The sequence below is a fragment of the Astatotilapia calliptera genome, chromosome 10 (assembly GCF_900246225.1).
Source record: "Astatotilapia calliptera chromosome 10, fAstCal1.2, whole genome shotgun sequence".
NCBI classification, from domain to species: Eukaryota; Metazoa; Chordata; class Actinopteri; order Cichliformes; family Cichlidae; genus Astatotilapia; species Astatotilapia calliptera.
Window position 1 is genome coordinate 18,499,326 of NC_039311.1, and position 23,716 is coordinate 18,523,041.

At 38.0% G+C, this 23,716-nt stretch overlaps 4 protein-coding genes across 8 annotated transcripts; 1 reads left to right on the forward strand and 3 right to left on the reverse strand.

The window, feature by feature from the left end:
• Positions 1–753: 753 nt before the first annotated feature.
• Positions 754–11,727, reverse strand: nf2b (NF2, moesin-ezrin-radixin like (MERLIN) tumor suppressor b). Its single transcript, XM_026181736.1, has 17 exons — positions 11,661–11,727; positions 11,296–11,409; positions 10,496–10,621; positions 9,590–9,712; positions 9,349–9,432; positions 8,952–9,020; positions 8,712–8,794; positions 8,489–8,564; positions 8,251–8,388; positions 6,482–6,556; positions 6,273–6,386; positions 6,042–6,164; positions 5,716–5,933; positions 4,849–4,951; positions 3,644–3,783; positions 3,384–3,555; positions 754–2,032 (listed from the first exon to the last, which is right to left on the reverse strand). Exons 2-17 carry the CDS (start codon positions 11,383–11,385, stop codon positions 1,985–1,987), a joined length of 1,782 nt encoding a protein of 593 aa, XP_026037521.1. The 5' UTR covers positions 11,386–11,409; positions 11,661–11,727; the 3' UTR covers positions 754–1,984.
• Positions 11,728–12,002: 275 nt separating this feature from the next.
• Positions 12,003–15,378, forward strand: mettl27 (methyltransferase like 27). 5 transcript variants are annotated; one of them, XM_026181738.1, is made up of 6 exons: positions 12,003–12,056; positions 12,794–12,924; positions 13,418–13,546; positions 13,780–13,915; positions 14,696–14,791; positions 14,905–15,378. In XM_026181738.1, exons 1-6 carry the CDS (start codon positions 12,047–12,049, stop codon positions 15,105–15,107), a joined length of 705 nt encoding a protein of 234 aa, XP_026037523.1. In that variant the 5' UTR covers positions 12,003–12,046; the 3' UTR covers positions 15,108–15,378. The 5 variants fall into 5 exon arrangements, with proteins under 5 accessions (XP_026037523.1, XP_026037526.1, XP_026037524.1 ...); XM_026181741.1 differs by lacking the exon at positions 12,003–12,056 and adding an exon at positions 12,116–12,462; XM_026181739.1 differs by lacking the exon at positions 12,003–12,056 and adding an exon at positions 12,116–12,417 and having other exon boundaries at positions 12,791–12,924.
• A 1,957-nt stretch (positions 15,379–17,335) lies between these two features.
• LOC113030351 (claudin-4-like) lies at positions 17,336–19,632 on the reverse strand. The gene has a single exon (XM_026181737.1). It carries the CDS (start codon positions 18,922–18,924, stop codon positions 17,947–17,949), a length of 978 nt encoding a protein of 325 aa, XP_026037522.1. The 5' UTR covers positions 18,925–19,632; the 3' UTR covers positions 17,336–17,946.
• A 1,590-nt stretch (positions 19,633–21,222) lies between these two features.
• Positions 21,223–22,341, reverse strand: LOC113031074 (claudin-4-like). The gene has a single exon (XM_026182955.1). It carries the CDS (start codon positions 22,221–22,223, stop codon positions 21,591–21,593), a length of 633 nt encoding a protein of 210 aa, XP_026038740.1. The 5' UTR covers positions 22,224–22,341; the 3' UTR covers positions 21,223–21,590.
• Positions 22,342–23,716: the final 1,375 nt, after the last annotated feature.

Genomic DNA, 23,716 nt, shown 5'->3' on the forward strand with positions numbered 1-23,716 from the left:
CTCAGCAATCTGTCAAATGTGTTAGTATGACTTTGCTAAGCTATGAACCCGCACTGCTTGATGGATTGTCGGAGCATTACGGCTATCGTAGGCAGGAGCCTCGCGGAGTGATACGTACTGTGCTTCAACATAATATTACCGTATTGTGTGTGTATAACCTCTTTTTAAGTTTTGTGGATATTATACATGGTCTGTTGCCGATATGTCGGCCAATTTCCACTGGAAATGCCTTTTGGTTAAACTGTCAGCAAGGAATTTGCATTTGCACTGTTACATTTTTATATAACTTTAATGATACTAACCCCATGTTTGCCTACTGGTGGTGGTCAGAGGGCCCGGTGGCGCCAGTGTCCGGCAGCCTCGCCTCTGTCAGTGCGCCCCAGCGCAGCTGTGGCTACAATGTAGCTTGCCATCGCCAGTGTGTGAATGGGTGTGTGAATGGGTGAATGACTGAATGTAGTGTGAAGCGCTTTGGGGTCCTTAGGGACTAGAAAAGCGCTATACAAATGCAGGCCATTTACCATTTAATGCACATAAAAAGCTGCTTGTTTAAGTGAAAATACATTGATGGGTTTTTTTTGCATTAATAAAGTTGTGGAGTTGTAAAGTGTTTTGTCTAGTGTCAATTATATCGTCAGTTATATCGTTATCGCAAATTTTCAAATGTATATCGTGATAAATATTTTTGGTCATATTGCCCTGCTCTACTTAGAAGTACCTAATAAGAACACATACAACAACAGTAGCCAAATATCATTCTCAGTTCAACTCTAATTTATTACATTAATAAAAACCTTTCCATTTTTTCCTCTTTAGCTAATATAACTTAATGTTAATAACAGCGACTGAACATTAAGTTAGCCTAAAGTCAGATTACTGATGTCGACATATCAAATTAAACATGTTTAAAAGACTAAAATAATGTGAAACAACTTTTCACTTGTGGAAAGTTTTTCTCTGTTGCCTTTGTTTTGGCATTTCTTTCACTAAAACATCAACAAAAGTGGACACAAGTCTGGCATTTTATGCATGAATAGGTCAGCGATCTTTGTCAGATCTCCTGAGCCAGACAGTAGGAGCAGAGAAGCATCCACTGGCAGCACCACCATGTATATATGTTCATGCCTTTTAAAACCAGGCATTTTAAGCAAGAGGAGGATCTGAGTGAGTGAGAAACCAGACGCACTACATCCTCGTATGACGGTATTTTGTCAGTCAGAAGGAAACCACACTGTAAATCACATGCATTTTATCATCTGTTACACTCTAAATGGGGACGTTATTTATAAAGCACAAAACAACCTTAGAAGCTAGAGTGAGACCATAACTTCATCACCAAAGTGTTTAGGTAATAAAATAAGATGAGCAGCAAGATTGTTTTTCATAGATTTCTATATATTGGGGCCAGAGCCTTTCGTTTACATACAGTCTACGTTCAGAGTGTTACTGAACAACAGTTGGTAAATCTGAACTCTAACCCATGCCTGAAGAATATCTTGCTTCTGTGGAAGGAACCCTGTTTACGACATTCATCGCAGCTGACATCACAACTGATCTGAACTTTGCCAACGTTGCAGCGTAATTTCTTTTTTAACACAATCCCAGTCTTAAAGTATTTTAAGGCACAAATGGATATCTCGACATTAAGCAGGCATAGTTCTGTATTTGACCACATTACAGCTAAGTATTCATTAAAACCAAACAAAAAGCATGAAATAAAAACTCCTCAGCAACATATCTTGAAGAAGCGCTCATCCAATAATGCACTCTTTCTAGATGCTGACATGCTGCAGGTGTTGCAGGTGGCAAAACTTAATCTAACAGTCTGCGCAGGAAGCCACACAAGTGTTATTAGTTCATTTCAAAGTCTTTCCAAAGAACATAGAGTTTCTGTCTGTTAGCTTCAGTCAGGTAAACGTTAACCAAACAGGCTGAGGAAGCAGAGCGTCACAGCAACTGCTCCCTCAATTTTAAAGGGCCAGGATCACACTTCTTCAAAGAAGGCCATCTGAGACATGTATGCAGAGTTTCTCTGCAAAACAAGAGAAGCATGAGCAATCATGGAGTAATCAGTAATTCTAAAAATACAAATGCAAACATTTTCAAGTATTTCATATTTGCCACATAAATGCTTTTGGCATTACAAAGTATTTACAACAGTAACTATTTACCAAGTCTGCTGATCCGGTATATCCTTAATTTAACTGAATCATCAGTATACGGCTGCATATTACATCCTGCTATCTTCAGGGCTAACTCGGTGAAACAGAAATGCGAGAATTCGAAGTGCAACGGTTTGTGTTACATGTTAAGATGCAATTTGAAATCATTTTCTTCTATGTGGTAAAATATTGACATAACAAAAGCAATTCCTTTGAAGATGTTTTCACATTAGTATAGTCAAAGGATTGAATTTAATATGAAAGAAAGCCAGGACGATGGATAACCTTTGAGTACAGTACCACTCCACTTTAAACCTTATTTGTCATCATTATAACATTTTCTTTAATCTAGACTTTTCTTAAATTCGTGTTCGAGAGATATTGTGGTGCTCTGGTTGTCCTTTGGATAATGAGATCTGAAATTCCAGCAGTGATTCAAGCTCAACAGGACAAACAGTAATTACCAGTGATGCAGTGAGTACACAGGCCAAATAAAAACTGAATTCAACTGAACTGATTGTGGTGGACTGCGTGTTTCTTGTAAACCTAGTTTATGCTGAAGAGTTTTTAAATTAGAACATTTATAAATGTGCTACAAATGAAAACAATCAATGACCTTAGGAGATAATATAAGATAAAAATAAATGATAAACACAATCTGCTTTTTGCATGTTAATGTTAATCTAGAATTTTTGAAATTTTAAGAAATATTACCCCAAAAAATTACATTTTGCACTTAAACTGTCCAAAATTTCATTTTGAATGAAAAGGTTATGTTTGGATATCAGATGTTTGTTCACAACCTGATTAACCTCCTAGGACCTGGCATCCACATATGTGGGCATCACGTTTTGGGTTATTTAGACCAAAATACTCAATTTTGCTCTACAAGGGCCTGGTATCCACTTACGAGGACATTATACTGCTACTGTTCTATCAAATTTTTAAACGAATATCCTCATATGTGGCTCTCATTTTTCTTAAAAACAAAAATAAGGTAAAAAAAAAAAAAAAAAATCTGGTAATTCTTTGTTTTTACATTCATCAGGTCCCAATCAGCACAAATATCAAAGAAATTCAAAATGCATGCTGTGGAAGAGTTTGGGTCTTAGGATCATTAGTGGGCGTGAGCTGCAGTTACTGGTTTGGTTATACTAACACTCTGACACATAACTAAGCATCAATAAAACTAATGACATTACATGAATGGCTCATACGTACGTTGCTGTGAGCTATGTAGACGGGCTCTGGGATGTACCCCCTCGCCTCACTGTGCAGGTTGTAGAGACTGGCCTGTTGCTGCTGCTGCTCCTCCAGCTTCAGAGACTCGATCTCAGACTTGAGCTCCTTCAGCTGGTCCTGAAGATGTTTGCTCTTCTCCATGTACTCCAGCCTGTATTTATGCATGCCACAGTATCATCAACAAACAGCCAAACTGTCACTCTAAAGTGCCGTTGCAGGGGATTTAAACCCCGGCTTACCTCTCTCTCTCAATCTCCATAGAGAGCCGTTTCATGTCGGAGTCCTTGAAGTCGAGGCGTGCAGGTGGTGACTCGCAGGCAAAGTCGGCTGCTTCAGGAGGAGCAGGAGGAGCAGGGGGAGCAGAATAAGCTGCTATGAGCTGGAAGACAAGCACACAGATGTCATTTAAGTATAAATATTCACAAAGGTAAAGCACATTACACTTTTAAAATCTGGGGTCATATGAGGGCAAAAAACCAAAATAATTCACTGAATTATCATTATCAAATCAAATTCAAATTTTATTTGTCACGTACACAGTCATACACAGTACGATATGTAGTGAAATGCTTGGACAACTGCTTGTGACCTAAAGAAAACAAAAAAGGAAAGGCTATGAATAAGATAGGAAATAAATATGAAAAATTAAAAAGGGTAAATTTAACTAGGAAGGAATAAAATATAAATTAAGGTTAAAAATGAAATAACTGTACAACACAAATTAGAATGAAGGGTAAATTTAACTGGGAAGAATAAGATAAAATATATAAATTAAAGTTGAAAATAAAATAACTGTACAACAAAATACACAATACACAATATAGAACTATATAAGAATGTATGAAGAAATCGGAATCGCTTTCCTGACCTCAACAGAGAGAACAGTCTGTTGTTGGGATGGCTGAGGTCCTTCACGATCTTCCTGGCCTTGGTCCAGAACATTCAGTTTTGTGTGTAATACCACTGCTATTTGAAATCCCTCATTTTGAGCAATAACACATAAAAGCATACAGCTTTCTCTAACTTGGTTACTAACAAAGTCCATTTATAGTGAATGATATAAAACACATTAATGTTTTGTGGGTTTTTTCTCGTCAATTATCCACACTAATAAATATAAATCTGCAATACTAGTAACACCCACAGATTTCGCACCTCTTCTCTTGCCATTAAAAACATTCTGGGAGACATGAAATCGCTAACTTCAAGAAATAAATGAGGGAAGTTATAGAACAAGGATAATCCTCCCTAAAAAAATAACTTTGAAGATCTCAAATTGATGGTCCATATTAAGCTCATAAATTACCTAGAGCAGCTAATCAATGGCCTTTGCAGCGTAATAACACGGAGATCAGAGCTTTTATAATGAAAACAAACTCCTTCAATCTACAAAAGAAATCCAGGCATCACAGAGATCAGAGAAGCAGTAGTGTGATCAACGTACAGGGTAGGTTGTTTTGGTGATCTCCAGCAGCTTCTGCTTGGCTCTCCTCTCAGCATCCTTTGCCTCAGTCAGGTCCTGTTTCAGGTGATCAGCTTCCTTCAACCTGGAATCAAAGATTTAGTCAGTTCAACTAAGAGTAAAGTAAATACATGTGATTATTATCAGAGCAGTACTTTTTTCTTTTCTTTTTACAACTTATTCTGAAACAAAAGGAACACAAATGAAGCATTATAGGCTTCTTATCAAAGACATGAAGATCATCATGTGTCTCTCGATGACATGACAATTGGGGGGCTTTTATCCTCCTATCGAAGTGATTTGCAGACCTATTTATGCATAGCACAGTTAGCACATTTATATATAGCAGTTTAGGTTTAGGTTGAGTTTAGGTGATTTCAGTAATTAAGTTTAAGGGATCATGTGCCTTTGAGTTTAACAATGCATGTTTAAACCCAGCCTTAATGTTATAACAGAATCAAGATAATGACAGAGCAACAGACCCAGTTTTTCTAACACATTCATTTTAGAAGTGAACCCCAATGCTGTTGGTGGTTGAGGAGGAATGCTGGGTTTTGAGAGGGAAGAAAACTGGATGGAATCAAAAGCATATCTCGGGTTTCCTGCATCTTTTTTTTTACTCATTTTGAAAATAGAATAAGTGGAAAACTCTTTTTAAAATTACCACCACATGCCAGCTTCGGCTAAATCTTTGCAGGTTTATGTGAAATATTTTTAGAGGACTTTTATTAATAGTGTTTCATTTATTTAGTTACCAGTTGATAAATGTTATGCACGGACAAAAGTTATAAGGGGATTAAATTTTAACTAATGAAAATATCTCAAATAAAAACTCAAATGATTTCAGACCTCCGCTCAGACTGCTCCACCAGTTTTACAGCCAGCTGCTCCGCCTCCCTCATCTTCTGCTCCATGAGCCTCTTCTCCTCCTTGGTCTTCATGGCTGTGACCTCTAACCTCTGCCTCTCTTGCTCAGCTTCTGCAGCTTTGTGGGCCAACAGCTTCGCTTCTTCCTCAGCAATCTGAGCTTTCTCTGCCAGCAGGTCTGCTGTCTCCTCAGATCGCAGCTGGACAAAATTTATTTAACATTTAATCCAAATTTTTACAAAGTTGCATAAGATAAACTCTGAAAATCCAACAGTTATCTCAGGTACCGTAAATGACAATATTCTCACCAGTGCCTCATTAGCCAGTCGTGCCTCATCCTGCAGCTGGAACAGCCGTCTTTCCATTTCCTCTTTTGCCCGTTCCGCTTCCTCCCTCATCTGTTTCTCCCGTGCCAGGATCTGGCGCTCCATCTACATGGCGGACCATTTAAAGTTTGTTAACCACAATAAAAGATTTATGATGGATCACTGTGAGCATCCTATCTAATGTGATGTTCCAATGGAGTTGAGACCACAGACCTTCTTGCGGGCCTTTTCCTCTTTGGCTTGAGCTTTCATCTGCTGCACTTCAATTGAGTCCACCTTCCTCCTCCTCATAAACAAATCATGATTCCCAATGCACAACTGCAGGATCTAAGGAGTCAGGTGAAACATAATCAGCACAAACTTACGACATACAACATTTAACCTTTAAGTAGATGACATCACAAACACAGAGGCAAACCAACCAGCTTGTTGACACGCAGCTGAGATGAGTAGAACTTGAAAACATCTTTCTTCTTGTCCAGAGGTTTGATTGTGAACTGGAACAACATGAAAACAGAAAAACAAAACAAAACATGCAGATTAACCGAGAGCACAGTTTACAACAGATCAATATGAAAGAAAATATGACACTGAAAGAAAGCAGTTTCCAATACACAGCTGTAAGGCTGTAATAATATAACAAAAAGGCAGTTCAAAATCAAAACCAAATGTCACACAGGCACGTTTGTTAACATACAACTTAAGATGTACATGGAAAATGTTACAAAAATATAAATAAGAAAAGTTAATTATCTGCATATATTAAATAACAATGCCCCTTAAATAAAATGTTATTTTCTTGCATACCAAAGACTCACATTTGTGCAATCAAGAAAATGCAACGCTTGCATGCAAAAGTATGAAATGGAATAAAATGAGGAAAATTTTATCCTTTTTTCTAGCCAGTGAGTTTCTTTGTAAAAACTGGGAATAATTATAAAGATATATACATATAGATATAGATATATAAAAAACAACAACAACAAAACAGAGCAAGATGCCCTGTGACAGGTTACATTGTTAAGCTGTAACTGAAAAGCTTTTCATAAGGGTGTCTGGTAGCTGACACACAAAGATCATTTTTGGCCAGGCAGTTCATTGCTGGATAGCCAACTTTATGTTCCTTCCACCATTTGAGAGAATCAGCATCACAGTCTATGTTCCAAGAAGCTTGCCAGTGATCTTTTCTTTTTAGTCGAATGTGCTACGGCTGCTCATCCGAGTATAATTTTAATGAAACATAAACAACATTGTCTCATCCCGCATCCTTTTTAATATGTCTTAAAAACTCAATATATTGTCCAGACTTACACTCAGCTAGTATTTAACGAGTGTTTCCAGGAAATCTGGTATATTTGCACAAACTATGGTTGAAAAGAAAAGGAAAATATTAAAATTAAGTGAATGTCTCTATTTAAAAAAATAAATAAATCATGATGTGATATTATAGAAATCTGTTCACTACTTTTATTACAAATTATAGCAGTAAGGAAGCTGACTAAATATTAACTGATAATTTATGGCAAAGGGGTGGGATTAAATAAGCGTTTACTTCTTCCCACTCCGTTTCAACATGTAAATTAATCAGAACGGTAGCTATATTGAAATGTATTGATTTTTTTTTGTATATTATTTTTTCTTTCTTATTTTCTTTTCTAAATGTACCTGTATATTGTTTACATGTTTGAAATAAATTATGAATCAAAGTGTCTGTTAGGACCCAAAACAAATTGCAAGAGAGTTTCTAGTGCAGCAAACCTTGTAACGGAATTCATATAGTAACAGCCAGCAACCTCCATGGAGGTTGCTGGCTGTTACTCACTGTTGATCACTTTCACTGTTACTGAATCTGTACTCACCAACTCTTCCCTAGGCCAGAATGACTGGATGACATTAAAATGTTGAAAATACAAATTTGTTGGAATAGGACCAAAGATGTGGAATACAATCCAAGCGTGCCCATGAATGCTGCATTTATGTTTTTAATGGATTCTCAGATACACAGACACAGTAATACAAAACAGCCATTTAAAAATACCCACAAGTGTTTCAATTCAGGTGGCAGGAACGTAATGAGAGGCAAAAAAATTGCAGACAAAATATATCAATCTAAGAGTATTTTAAGCATATTATTTTGGATGTGAGCATTATGCCCAGTTTGTCTGCAGGACAGCCCACTCCTTGCCCTTACCTCCTTTTCACTATAGGAGATATTACGGATGCCGCTCCAAGGAAAGGACTTGTTAGGGGCGAGTTTGCTGTTGGGGCTGTAGATGTGAAGACCCTGGGCATCAACTCCAAGTAGGAGGTTTGTGTCCCTCTTATTTTGCTGCCAATATATGTAGAAACACAAATGTTAACCCAAGAGACAGCAAAGTTAAATGTCAGATTCAAAAATGTGAAATCAAGTCATACTAATTCACACTCACAGTAATTTCAAAGTAGCTGACACCATACATCTCAAGATCCTGAGCAATCTTTAGGTATTCCATCTCAGCTTCATCTCTATATGGACGATGTGAAAATAAGAAAGGGGATCACACAATGATACACCGATTACACTTAAACTACATGATCTCGTGCAATCTTTTGCTAAAGGTGTTAATAAGTCTTCACATGCTGGTCTTCAGCAGCCCCCTGGGTCAGCTGTACCTGGCGAGGCCTCTGTGCTCGGCATACCAAGCTGTGATCTTCTCCTCCCACATGTCTGCTGTCATTTGGTACTGCATCACAACCTGGGATAAAGACACAGGATCACAGGGAAAATGTTAATACACTGAATGCACAGATGGTGTCTGACAAACTCGGCCAGAAATGACTGCTAACAAAAGAAAATAATTCTGGGAAGCACCAGTTTTCATAGGTCAAATCTGCAGAGACCTGTATACTTACTGTTTTTGGCAAAAGCTCATCTTGTGCCAGGAAGCCTGGTTTATGGAAGTTTGTATCAAAGTCTCCATACTGAAAGGGAAACAACAGTAAACAACAAATCAAACATTAATGACACACAGAGGAAAATATTTATTCAGAGTTTGGTTGAATAACAAAGGTCATTAGGATCTGTGCAGTAAATAAGTTGCCCTTTATCAAATTTTAGCCCTTTTGTATCTCATGAATGCACTGCTCTTCATGCTGTCCATATAACTAATCTGCATTATATTGATTTTGTTTCATATTTGCATGATGGTCTCCAGCAGCAAATGTACTCCAGGAGACTAATTATTTTCAGATAAAAGAAGGCCGAGCAACTGCTGGTTTAGTGAGAATTTGACCCTCCAAATTTTCTTACCTTAGCTTGGACGGCATATGATGCCAACAGAACTGAAGCTTCAGGGGAGCAGAATATCTCTTCATCTAATATCTGTTTTTTTACCTAAACAAGAGTTTGACAACATGTGTGAACATGTACTGAGCTACATAAAAGCTTCTTAGACGTGAGGTAAATGCTACACACAGGTCGAGTTAAAATTCAAAATAAACTAAAAGAAAGAAATTCACCTAAAGGTTTCACCACAAAGTTATCAGAGTACCTGTAAGAAGAAGAGGTGTTGAGTTATTTCTTGAACCAGCTCTTCTTCTACTTTTTCCGGGAAAAATTTAGCAAGGAAATTAAATGTTATGGGAGAGTCCTTAGGAACCTCCTGGTCCAAGACCTTGATGAAAGATGAAAAGGAAAAGTTATTATATTGTGTTTATACAACCATTCAAAAAAAGTTGGGGTATTGGGCAGAATACAGTGATCTGCAGATCCTATAAAGCCATATACGTTTTACAGAAGAACATAGAAAACATCATGTTCCATTCCACGGAAAACAAATTTCTCAACTCATTTAGAATTTCTCTCTTCCAGCATGAAGAAATATTTGCACGCTGAAATACAACGCTGACTGATCTAGCCAATATAAATGTCTTATTTAAGCAACCTGTATAACCTTCCAAATATCCAGGTGACCTCTTTTTCCGGGAAAGCCTTCCATAATTCCATACTTCATAGTAGAGTCCAGGTACTGCCTGGCTGCAGTTCACCAGCTGAAATCATTTGGTACTCCATGGTACAAAAAAATACGAAAAAGCTAGAATATTAACTAGAATATTAACTCTGACAAGAACGGGACAACATTCATCTCCCAGAAATCCAGCAGCGGCTCTCTTCCTTTTCCAGATTTTTACAGGCTGGTATTAAAAGAATAGTGCATGCTTCACAGTGGTAAACATGACCCTGTCCCAACTTTCCTAAAATGGGACATTTTTGCCGTTCAAAGATTTTATATGCATTTATAGTCTATTGTGAATAACATGTGGCTCTATGAGGTCTGTAAATTATTGCGCCATGTTTTTATTGACATTTTACACTCTTTTTTTTTTTTTAATTGGGGGTTTATTTGTTTATCTTTGGATCTCAGAGCCAATCTCCTTAGAATTATTCCTTCACTTACCCGCTTGTCTGGTTTTAGCCAGGCATAGGTATCCTTTACTGTGTACCTAAGTCCAAAAAACCAGGTCTCCCTCAAACCAACAGTTCGACATACCAGGTCAAAGAGGTCTTTACCTTTCCACTTGACCTGAAAAGAAAAGAGTTAGAAAGATATGAGCAAGTGAAAATGCTCAAAGCAAGGGTATTTGCAGCTGGAGCCCTTTAACTGTCCTGTCTCAATATAAAGAAAAATGTAAGAATAATTATTATAAGAATGTTTCAATCCTGGTGTACTGGCAGGGCTCCCTGCAGTGTGTTATAGTGTAGGTGGGACACATCCCCAAGAATCTAATGTATCCTGTGAAATGTAATCTTTCACAGGACAAAAATGAGCTGTGGTTTAAAAAGATAACATATCAATGTTTGTGGGGGGAAAGCAGCGGTATTATTTCACACAGCAGAGGCCCCACATGAGTATAGCCATTGTTGACTGTCATTTACTTGCTCAATCAATCACAAGATAACGTGTGTCAGGATCTATAACTGCTGCTGATAAACTATCTCCTGGGTAAACCCACACATGAGGTTGCATGACATGCGTCTTAGATTACAGCAGTGCCCTTCACGTTTAAAACCAGTGAAAGGCCTCGTACAATTTTGCCCAATTTAACTTTTGCAAGGTGTGATGCATGGACTTTTCAAGCAATTCTTTACTGTTAATCTGGGGGTTCATTTTAAATGAGCCAAAGATTATATATAAAAATGTAATCACAGTTAATTATTATACTTCGACATATCATACAGGCTCGCATATATCCATACCTCGCAGCTAAACTCCATTTCAGCATCCATAGTGATAACTTTGACTTTAAAAGTCTTTGGCTGCTTCTTCTTTAATCCCAGGATAGACATTTTGAAGACGTTTCGGTCAAAAAGCTGTGGAAAAAAATTAACACAACAGATTATAGAGCTACAAATTACATTTAACAAGTGATACGATGAACCAACTCATGACTTAAGTAGCATGTTTTTAATGTAATTTACGGTGTTAAGCGCATGGAAGGAACTGCTTCTTGATCATGTTCTCTTTAGCATCCAAACGATAATTTAGTTTTTCCAGCGGTTTTAGAGATACGAAAAAAATTAATCAAAACAACATGCATTAAAAAGTTAGATGGGGCCATTACCGCTTAATAAAGTTTGAAACTTCTGGTGTCCAACAACTCTGAGAAGAGGCAGGGCTTTTGTGTGGGGAGAGCAATGCTAGGCTAACATTTACTACAACAAACAGCAGTTAGCTTCCCAGCTATGCCACGAAAACCGAGCAGAAAAAGTTGTAGAAAGAGCAAAACTTTTGAGAAACTCCCATGATGAAATACATCTAATTAAGCGAAATTCAGATGTTAAAGCTGATTCAAATAACACTTGGGAACAACTGTGCTAACTCTCTCGGTTTTAGGTGGGTTAGCTTTCTGTTAAAATCTAGGACGACTTTCCAGAAGATTTTTGTTTTGATTCCCAAACACTCTACAGGTGGGAACACGAATAGCAACTGTGGATAACGCTACTGCGCATGAGCAAGCGTGAGTTCAAAGGCCTCCTTCGGTGGTTGTTGGGAAATACTGGTTCCAGGCGTGGTGTGTGGCCGTGAATGCAGCATATAGCAAAGATCACATACTATAAAATAAAATGTATAGGAAAGAAAATAATCTGAAAGAATGTAAACGCCTCTTTATGGCGGAAAAAGAGCAGAGAAAGCTGCCTCTTTACCTGAAAGACTTTACTGAGGGAATAGCCTGCCCGCCCTTTTATACAGTCATTGGTTGCTTCCTGGTGTTGCTGCACAGGCTCTCGGTGTCCCCGATTCAGTTTGCAGCAGTAATCCTGTCTTTATTGTTGGAGTGTGAACGGAGAAAGAAGAAAGATCCAGGGAGACGACCGCTGGTAAACTGGCACCCTGTCTCTGTATCTTGACACGTATACATATATGTATGTATGCAGCAGATTGTGTCTTCTGCAAGCCGAAAGAGCCCGTGTTATTTACTACATTGCAGAAGTTATAATAATACAATAAAAAATAATGATAATAATGTGCAGCTGTTGTGTTAATTGATTAATGATTCAGTCTGTTCAGACAAACGTATGCTGGTTTTAGTTTCCAAAATTGTTCATTTTTGCTCTTTAATTAGGCTAATGTGAAAGTAGTCAACAGATCTGTTGAGTAGACGAACAAATTAAAACTGTATCTGTAATGTGTATGCACACTTGGAGTCTCTGGTTGTTATGATTTTGCTTGACTATGTTTGTTTCTTCTCAGCAGGTGTGTATATAATGTCAGCTGTGGCTAACACATTTGAAAATGTGAAAGCAGTTATTCTATCAGCCCATAAAAACACAACATCAACGGACAAGGTCTCCTTTTACAACTCCTGGGCAGAGAACTATGATCAGGTGAGATAACCTTACCTTTTATATTTTACTAATACTTGCTGATTTTTATTATTAGCCACATCACTGCCTATATGGCTTGTTTTTCTATTCTAGTTCCTTGTAGTTTACATGCTTAAATGTTATCTGTATTGTTATAATTTTAGGCACTAGTGTTACATTTGTCACTCTGTTGTTTTGTATGGTATCACCTTTAGTCTACTGTAATTTTTTAGCAATGTTTGACACGTACTAATCTTTTGGATGGATATCTAATGGATAATAGTGAAAATATTGGTACTTTTTTCCAGGTCAATAAAATAAATTGTTAGCACAGTGCAATTTTATTATAAGAAGAATATGCATCTGAAAATACAATGTTGTGAAATTTATCGTTACATATGTAATATAAAGTAAAAGAGTACAAATTACAGTTCTATAGGATTTATCTGATGGAACAATGTTATGTATGTGTTTCATACATAATTAATGGGTAACTGTTCATGTTTTTGAGTAGGATGTGGCTGTCCTGGATTACCGTGCACCAACTCTGGCAGCAAACTGCATCTCTTCCCATTTCAGTGGAGATCGTGAAGGTGCCGTCGTATTGGATGTGGCCTGTGGTACAGGACTGGTGGCCACACAGGTAAAATAGAAAAAGAACACATGGCCTCAGGGAGAAACTGTAAATCTGCAGTCTTAATGAAGTGATTTGCAATTTAATATCTGACAAATCCTTTTTTGAAAACATTGTTGATATTTGATCTTTTTCAGTCTTAATAAATGTCTAGAAATTTCTTATAATGTAGTGACCTTTTCTTTCTTGATTCTACAACTTAATAACTATGTGTCTGATAACAACCTAAACATGTTGCACAGTTGAAGAAACTTGGATTTGGAAAGTTTGTGGGGGTAGATGGAAGCAAAGCTATGTTGGAGTTGGCAAGACAGAGCGGGTTGTACCAGGATTCGAAGCAGATCATGCTGGGAGAGGAGCCACTGCCTATCCAGTGGGGTATTTAAAGCTTTATTATTATTTTATCCAAGTCATTAATTACTGTGTAATTAAATTTTCGGTTCTCAGGTAAGATGCTTTTAATTAGTGCTTGTGTGTCTCTATTTTTCAGAGCTATTTTAAAATTATCGCATTTCAAGTGATTGTTTTCACGTTTTTTTATTGTTATGAAATCTAAAATCATAATTTTAAAAAGTAAAAGAATTACTGTTATTGTCATATGATATTATTTATCTTTATATTTTATACAACACTTACCTGTTATTGCTTTCCTATGTCATTGTCATTCTCTGTACTCATATTAGGAAATTGTCCTTATTTCTGCTCAAGGTAATTTTTATATGTTGTTAAATTATAAATTTAATTGGCTCAAGAGTTGGCAGTTCATCCTGTAATCGGAAGGTTGCCGGTAAGAAGCCCCGGCTCTGACAGTCTCGGTCGTTGTGTCCTTGGGCAAGACACTTCACCCGTTGCCTACTGGTGGTGGTCAGAGGGCCCAGTGGCACCAGTGTCCGGCAGCCTCGCTTCTGTCAGTGCGCCCCAGGGCAGCTGTGGCTACAATATAGCTTGTCATCACCAGTGTGTAAATGTGTGTGAATGGGTGGATGACTGAATGTAGTGTAAAGCGCTTTGGGGTCCATAGGGACTAAGTAAAGCGCTATACAAATACAGGCCATTTACCATTTATAAGGACATGCTTTCATGTTAAAAGATTATGCCCATGTTTTAAGTCCAAGCCTTATCCTTAAAGCACTAATTCCCCTTTTCTACCTTTTGCAGTAGATTCGTTTGATGTGGTTGTGATTGTTGGAGGACTAAGTTTTGGTCATGTCCCTCCTGCTGTGGTCAGAGATCTGTGCAAGTCCACCAAACCAGGTGTGAATATGTTTTTGTTGTTGTTGTTCCAGTGCTGTCTCACCTACAGTTTCCCATCACTTTACTGAAGATGAGCTCTCATCACTTACTGCACTATCATCTCTTTCCACCAGGTGGCTACATTTGCATGACTACCAGAAGTAACCAGGACAATCTGGAGTACAAAGGCTTTCTTGACTCTGAGCTCAGGCAGATGGAGAACGAGGGGCTTTGGACTTGTGTGGAGGTCACAGAGGTGGAAAACTGGGAGAGAGCTGTGTCGGAGCACGAGGATGGCTACATATCTGGCGCTGTATATCTCTACAAGAAACTATAATTATACATATATCACAAAAGTGTATGGTGGTTTAAAATCACACCAGCAAAGGTGCAAAATAGACTTATTAGAGAAGAAACAAAAACTGGATAAAATTGACGTAAGATTAAAAAGGAAGGCTTGATTTTTGCATTTGCAGAATTAAGTAGGCTCAAAGATGGAAAGCTGCTTTCAACCAAATGAGTATCTTGCAACTGAGTAACAGGTTTTTCCTTATTGAAAGTAAATGAACCATTTTCTAAATAAATGGTTGTATAACTTGCGTCTGTAACTGTGTCTCTTGTGCATTAATATCTGCCATCCACTAATAAGTGAGTTTATGTGGTTACATTTTCTAATTCAGTGATTTAGTTGGCTCAGATGTTAGGTTATCCCCTTTGTGCTTAAAACTTTATTAACTTTATTTGCTATTTGTTTTAAATTTTAAAACTAATCAAGTCGATGAGAAATTGGACAATTATGCTTCTGTACACCACCACAGTGGATTTTATGTTAAGCAACCAAGATGAAGTGTAGATGTTTTACCAGTGACAACCAGTGTTCATATCCTTGTGAGACCCAGCCTATCCATCTGTTCCATTCCATTCATCCAGTAGTGGACACAAATCACAAAAAAAGTTAAACTAAACCTTTTTTTTCCTCCTTTCCTCCTTTCTTTTTTATCCTCCTCCTCTGGAGGATAAAACATGGATTCTTCAGACCCGATTCTTAGTCTAGAAAGCTAGAAAGACTTAATTTCATTCACCCAAGGACTAACAATATATTTAAATGTTCTTTTCAAATGTTACATTGTATTAGACTAAAGACAAACAAAAGAATGCAATAAAAATGTAAGTGTGAAGGTGGGGGAGCCAGAGACGAAGAAAAGGACAACAGGTGGCAGTGTAAGCAAGCTCGAACCATACCGCATTTTGTGAAGGACAAAACAGCAATGTGTATGAAATTTAAAAAAAAAAAAAAAAAAAACCACGTTTAAAGTGTCACTCAGTATTCCTGCTGGTCCATTTATGCAGAAAATTTCACATCTTTGTCTCTGATATAGCAGTGCTGCTCTGCATGCACTATCTGCGTGCACTATCCATCTGTAGGCTCTGGCTGGATGACTGCTTATCAGTCACCCATTTTGTTATTGGTCATATTTCTCTCTGGGTTTATCGCAGTGCATTATGAGCTGAAGAGATCTTTGGAATAAAAAGAAAATAACATATAAGTCATTTGCTACCTTTTGCCCTAATAGTAAGTCCTAATTTTGCTCTTTCTCTTGGGTGTGTGGATGTTTAATTGTTCGACAATGTCAAGGCTGTGAAATTGTCTGCTGGCTGTCAGGTTTTGCATGATGCAAAGTTGATTTAAGGTCAGTTTACATATGTAGATTATCTTGTTTTCAATCACACTTTCCTTCACCTCTGCAGAATTTTGTGATGTGGTTAAGATTTCTTGAGCTCTTAGTTTTAGTCACATTTCTGTTGCTGTCATGAGAAAGCTGTGCAATGTCAACAGACCTGGTAAAATCCAGTTTAGCCACTTTTTGTTTTTTGTTTTAATCATACTGAATTTTCAGCACTTTCATGCAAATGTTGCTTGAGGGAAAATCTGTAATACAAAATATGATCACTCCTAATCATGTTTCCTGCTTTCTGCAGAAAAAGGTTACCAGGTTACCTTCCGTTACCACCAGATAGATACATTTGCATGGCCTACTGAAATCACCATGACAATCGTCAATGCAAAACCATGTGAGCTGAAGCTGAGGAGTAAGAAGAGCTCTGGGAAGGCAAGAGGATGGGTGCTTATCTGGTGATGTGTAGAGTAGTGCAATGCTTTTGTAGTACAGTGTAGATTATACAAGTGAAGTCATATCAGGTCTTAAAACATGCTTTAAGACATGCTTGCAACAGGCATAACCTTAGAGAAAGCTTTTGTACATGACACAACATGACAGATGCATATTTCTATTTAAGGAACTGCATTTTGGGCAGCTCAAACAACATGCATGATCACATGATACGAGCATGATTCACTGAAACTAAATGTTGAATCCTCAACAAACACACAATGCTTCCTCTTTTAACACTGCACACCTGCCTGTAACTTTACTTTCTGCCAAACCAGTTTGTCCTGTGGCTTTTAATTGCCAGGAACAGGACTGAGAGTCCATGGGGATTCTAAAAGGCCCTTTTCCACCTCGTGCCTCACATTATGTAAAAATTAGCTGGATACTTTTCAGATCAGCTCACAGTCATTTATTGAACAGCAAATGCAAAAGTATCAGCCAACATAGTGCAATGACATTTCACTGTGCCAAATGGCATGATCATTAAAATAACAAAATAACAAAACTTTGTATTTTCAATAATTGAATTTCTTCATAGAGATATTCACCAAAGAGCACATTTAATAATGTAATGCTTTCAATTAATGTATAATATATAATGTGTATGTGTCTAATAAAATATGTGTCTACTCGAAGGTAAAACCCTGCTGCCCATTTTAAACGAGAACTTTAAAAGTCTGAGGTAAACACCAAAAAAAAAAAAAAAAATATATATATATATCTGGTAGCAAATTAATGTTTCACATTTACAGTAACAGAGTTTAAATAGGAATTTGTTAGAAGTTAATTTGTCGCATTCTTCACACATTTCTTTGGCATGTTGATAAATGTACTCCTGAACTTTTCTATCTCATCCTTTAAAAAGGAAGCATCATGGAGTATATTTATACCCAAATAAAGTCAGTACACACTCACAAACAAAGAAAAGGCAACTTATAAATAGCAGTATAGTAAACTGTCTTTTGTGCCAACATAAGTACACATATTTAATTATATGTAATTATATTATAAGTATGTCTTTGGTGGATTTGAGGATAAATCTTCCCCGTCACTCTTAACTGATAAGGTGTCCATTTCTGCTTCTTTCAGCTGAGACTTTGTAGATGGTACATCACTGTGTTTCGATTTTGTCGAGTCTGCCTTTTTCAGTTGTGACTTTGTTGAAGGTGCCCATGATTTCTCTGACTCCTCTTTTGAGCCCTGCTCAGACATATACTGATAGGATGGAGGCCTTGGGTACTGCTGGGGCTTTGAAGTCACTCCCTCATAGCCATGAGGCCTGGGGTAGTCCACTCCAACAGGCAGTGACTTTGCTGATGGCGCCCTGCTGCGATGAGAACCCCCCAGGTTGGACCCGTTGTAGGAGCGAACCACCTGGTAACGCACAGACGTCCTCTTCTCTGTGTCATGGGCTTTTATGGGGCGTGCGGAGCTGATGAATAAACCGCCTCCCAGAACAAGCAAAACAGATGCTCCCCAGCCAATGTAAAGACAGGCACCAATCTCCCTCTTCTGAGCATCACTGTAGGCACTGTAGAAGTTCTTCACTAAAGCCCCAGCCACCCAAGATGTAGGAATCAAACAGAACAGACCTGCAGCCATCAACACTGCTCCTGCCACAACAGCCACCTTGCCCTTTGCCCCATTTCCAGTTTCATCCAAGAAGCGGGTGCACTTTCCTCCAACAAAGGCCATAATAAGTCCTGCTGCACCTACAGTGATTGAAATGACAGTGAGAGCTCTGGCAGCCTGCATGTCACCACTGAGGGCAAGGAGGGACTCGTAAGGTTTACACTGCATCTGACCTGTGCTTTGGACCACGCAGGCCATCCAAATACCCTCCCAGAAAATCTGGGAGGTGACGATGGAGGTGCCCACAAAGGACGAGACCCTCCACATTGGCAGTAAGCAGATGACAATGACCCCTGCCCAACCGAGGAGGCAGAGGCCACTAGCAAACATCTGCATCCCCATCGAGGCCATAATGTAGGTCTGGAGAAAAAAAAATCTTTTTTGTAAAATCCTTGCAGAGTTTTAAAAGGTGACTTGCTGCGTTTCTTGATTTCTGCTGAGTCTCTTTTGCATTTGCTTGTCTTTTCCTCTGGTTGCTCTTCTCTTGTATCTTTCTGTGAGTGTTTCTTTGTCAGTCCTTCTCAACATGTGCGTACTGTGCGTACTTTTTCTTGCTACTGTTGCAGTGTTGTAAACTATGTATGTCAGGAGAGCCTAGTCTGTTGCAGTTGTTGTCCTGCCTACAGTTTTTTGCTACTGGGATTGAGGCGTGTCTTACTTAAGCCTCACTTCATTTGTTTACAGCATATGTCCCTCCCCTTTTGTACCATGCCTTTCTGCCTCTTCCTTCTTTACTTTTTACTTAAGCACCTGAGAGCATTCGTTCTTTTTTGTCACCTGAGCAGATGCCTATGTGGTACTGAACAGGTGTAGACAGTGCCACACCTACTCTGTAGAAAAAATAAAGAACTGGAAGTTGACAGAGAGAGAGAGAGAGAGAGAGAAAGAAAATGAATAGGCAATGACATCACCCTCGCTCATTATCTTTGCCTCATGAGAACATTTTGTAAACAACAGCTATGAAGTAGGCAGAAGAGACAGGTATAAACCAACGCCTACCAATGGTCTGTTCTGATGTTAATCTGTCACATACAATACCTCTGCGAAAATGCTGCATTTGATTACCAGGTGATTTAATTTGATTAAGAACTTAATACATGTGTTAGGTCAGAGGCCTCTTCACGCAGCTAATGTATTTGAATAATGTGCGCATGCAGAGTATGTGAAACAGAAGGAGGGTGGAAAGTTTCCTGGGAGAGGACAGGACAGAAGTTTCACTTGAATAGCACACAGTGCAGAAAAACCTGTTCGAAATATGCAAAACCCCCGTACCACACAAGAGAACACACACTTATGTAAACTTGTGTGGCAGAAAATGAAACCTTTTTATCAAGATCGAAATCATTTTTAATCTCTATGACTTATAAAGGTTAGACTTTACAGGGGCTATAAATTATTTTCGGAATTAATTTTATGGTTAAGCCTGATACAACACAGTGCATTTAATTTGAAATCTTTTTAAGGTTTACCTATTTGAACAGAGATATTTTGTGTAGATAAGCTCATGTATTGTAATTTGTACCACTGTGAATGACTTTTCCCCCCTTGTTTCCTCAGAAACAGAAACTATGCACGGTTTTAATGATTAAGCTGATTCAGGAAAACACATTTGAACATTCTTTGAGTCTAACTGTCCTGGCCTTGCCAGTCCCCTAGACATCATAGAGGACGCGGGTAAGAGCTTGATGATGCCCAAGCTAATGTACATTATGGACAACACCTTTCACCCCCTGCATACAACTGTGGAGTCCCTGTGCAGCTCCTTCAGCAGTAGATTGTTACTACCGTGGTGTAAGATGAAGAGCTATCACAGGTGCTTCAACAGAGCGCACAATACCCACACAGGATAAGTACTGTTTAAGTGTATTACATGTGTATTACTATCGGTCCCACTGCACATTATGTACATATAAAAAATTGGGGTATATGTTACTGTATATACTACATATCTACATAGTATAGTAGTTTTTGCAAATTTGCAAATTAAAAAAAAAAATTCTAGTATATTTTTAATTCACTTTTTCTTTCTGTCCCTTGTGCTACTGTAACAAGGAAATTTCCTTCGTGTGGGACTAAATAAAGTCTCTTCCTATGTATAATTAGCTCAACTTTATATCTACTGTCTGAGACAATAAGGATTTTAAAGGAACTGAAACACTGGTTTAATGTGCGTTCACTAAAAATGCTACACATTATTTTTTTTTTAAATGTTTTTTAACATCAGATACAAAGAGCCAAGTTTTCAGTGCTGTATTTAAGAATATTTTTTATCCTGATTTTGGTGTTTAATTCAGAAATCAACAAAACTAAATAAAGAAATGAACACATACTAAATAGCATTACATAAATGCTAGCATCCAGTGTCTGTTTTTCAGGCTCTTTGATGAGAAGGAAATGTCCCAAAACCGGTTTGTAAAGATTCTTTCAAGGACACTCGCAAAACCAGATCTTCTGTTTGAATTTCTTTACTGTTTGTCACTAGTGTGACTCATGATGAAATTAAAAAAAAAAAACACAAGCAATGTCACATGCACATTTAATACAATTTTATTGACATACAGTCATCCATAATACATATATATATGTACATATATATATATATATATATATATATATATATATATATATATATATATATGTATCCATCAGTATTCCACTAGTTTAACAGAGAAAGCAGTCAAAAAAATGAGGTCTAGAGTTACAAGGGTGTTAATACGGATTTACAATGGTTTTAATTAAACAAGCATCAGATTTCAGACATAACCCTGAAAGAAAGTATCCCATATTGATATAAAAAAGAACAGAAAATAAAAATGTAAAAAAATCTCTGGTGGTAGAAAACATAAAAACAACAGATATATTCAAAAACAGGCTGAAAATACTGTATGTGTGTATATTTTGAAGAAAAAAAGCTTAAGTTACACAGTCTCACTCTAAACATTTCGACTTATTTTAATCACAGACATTGTAATTCTAAAAGGTGGACTCTTTAAGATATCCAGCAGAATGCTCGCTATCTAAACATATTCCTTATGACTATCAATAGAGCGAGCCTTGGAGTACCTAACGTCATAATCAGTGGCATTGTTGGGGGGACAAGAGCTACAGAGCAGGCCCCCTCCCAGGATCAGAACCCCTGCAGTTCCCCAGCCGATGTACAGAGATGCTCCCAGCTCTCTCTTCTGTGCAGCAATCAGGGTAGGGTTGTAGAAATCACGAATGACGGTGTTAGCGGTCCAGCAGACTGGAATAAGCACCAAGAGGCCGGCAATGATGAAGACAATTCCAGCAGCTACTGCCACTCTGCTCTTTTGCACTTCGTCTTCGACAAAATTTGTGCACTTGCCTCCAACCACCGCAAGCAGAATCCCAAAAACTCCAGCGATGATGGCGATGACAGTGAGTGCTCTGGCAGCCTGCAGGTCTTGAGCTAATTCTAGCATAGAATCATAGACCTTGCACTGCATCTGGCCTGTACTCTGGGTCACACAGCTCATCCACAGACCCTCCCAGATGACCTGAGAAGTGACGATGTTGGCACCAATGAAAGCGGTGACTCGCCATTGTGGGAGTCCACAGGTGATGATCGACCCAAGAAAGCCGATGACTCCCAAAAATAAACCAACAAGCTGTCCACAACCAGCAACCATGTTGATCCTGTCAAAGAAAAAAGATTGAGCGTCCTTGAGAGCTTTGTGTGTGAAACAAAAGTTCAGCAGGTAGTTGTTTCAGCTGATCACTCAGAGAAGAAGCTGACTGTGAGTTCCTTGCTCAGTGGTTAAAATTTTAAAGGAGGTGACAGAGGAGGTGTTTTTCTAGTGCTGTATGCAAGGTCAAACAGGTTTGTGAAGAAATGTCACCCAACCAGCTTTTTTCAACACTTGTAGAAAAGATAGCAGTTTCATGTACATAACAAAGGCCAATATAATGGGAACAAAAAACACAAAAAAACACCAAAACGAGTTACACAGAAATACAGACTGCCACCAATGTCATCAATTTATTATTTTCTGTGAAACAATAAAATGAATATTTTGAACTGGCATATTTATGAGAACACTATTCACTTGGGTGATACTAAATACCAAACAGGGATTTACCAAATGAACAATGCTAGAAAAATGATGCACATGACTTTCAGAGTGAGCTCATTGTCAACCGATACCTGTAGCTCATAGGTTAATAGATGTCAATAGATGTAGGTGTTTCTACACTGAAACTGTCTGTTCTTGTGACTGAGTGAGATGAAAAATTGCATTTATCGAGCTCAGCTGTGCTTTAAAGAGTGCTTTAAAGTGTATCTATGAATCACACACACTTACAGCCGAATCCCTTAGGGTTGCCATACAAGGTCCTGACCTCCTTAGGTTGGAGGACCCAAAACACCCCCAAAAAACAAATGCCATACAGTACCAAATCTACATTTGTGGAAAGAAAATTAGAAGCTTTTGATTTCCCTTTATGGAATTGTATGAAAAATAGACTTGCTAATTAGTAAGGAAAAATAGATGGTTTGAATGCCATTTCATTCTTTTCTTTTTTTTCTTAATACATTTATAATATAATATTTTGTCATGAAATCAATATCCTTAGTATCCTTATTTTCCTATTATATTGTTTTATGTACTTTAATAATGAAGGCTTGTGGAGCAAGGCCACTATTGACTCACAAAGTGCTCACCCAGACTAAAAAACAGGAAGTTTTAGTGCACAGGCATATTAATAGATAAAGACACAGAAAAGAGAAACTTTCCATATAAGCAATGTTTGAAACAGTGTGTGACGTGTGTCACGTCTGAAGTACAGAAATAATACCATATAAGACAAATGTTGAGCTAAAAATGTTAGAGCTCTTGCAACTGGCGTTTGAGCTGTGCAGGGGTCTCTCTTCCGGAAGATGATTGAATAAAAAGAAATATAAATGTTTTAACACACTATGAGTCAGTTTTCTCTGTTCTATCATGGGGACAAAAGAATCTGGGTTAATATTTGGTGTTTCCGCTCGGTTCGTCATGCAACAGAGAGAACAAATGTGGCCGAAGGTTGGATCTGATATGAGGCGAACAGGAGACCAGTCTAAAAAGATTTAAAGGTAGGCACAAACCTGTTAAATAAGCAAATTTGTGCAAATGGGCTGAATTAT

Coding starts and splice junctions, on each gene's coding strand:
- LOC113031074 (XM_026182955.1), bottom strand. CDS start 22,223: ATGGTTGCTGGTTGTGGACAGCTTGTTGGTTTATTTTTGGGAGTCATC.
- LOC113030351 (XM_026181737.1), bottom strand. CDS start 18,924: ATGGCCTCGATGGGGATGCAGATGTTTGCTAGTGGCCTCTGCCTCCTC.
- mettl27 (XM_026181738.1), top strand. Junction 13,547..13,779: donor CAGGACTGGTGGCCACACAG/GTAAAATAGAAA, acceptor CATGTTGCACAG/TTGAAGAAACTTGGATTTGG. Junction 14,792..14,904: donor GTGCAAGTCCACCAAACCAG/GTGTGAATATGT, acceptor TCTTTCCACCAG/GTGGCTACATTTGCATGACT.
- nf2b (XM_026181736.1), bottom strand. CDS start 11,385: ATGTCTATCCTGGGATTAAAGAAGAAGCAGCCAAAGACTTTTAAAGTC. Junction 3,784..4,848: donor TCACCAAAACAACCTACCCT/GTACGTTGATCA, acceptor CTTGTCTTCCAG/CTCATAGCAGCTTATTCTGC. Junction 3,556..3,643: donor ATGGAGATTGAGAGAGAGAG/GTAAGCCGGGGT, acceptor GCATAAATACAG/GCTGGAGTACATGGAGAAGA.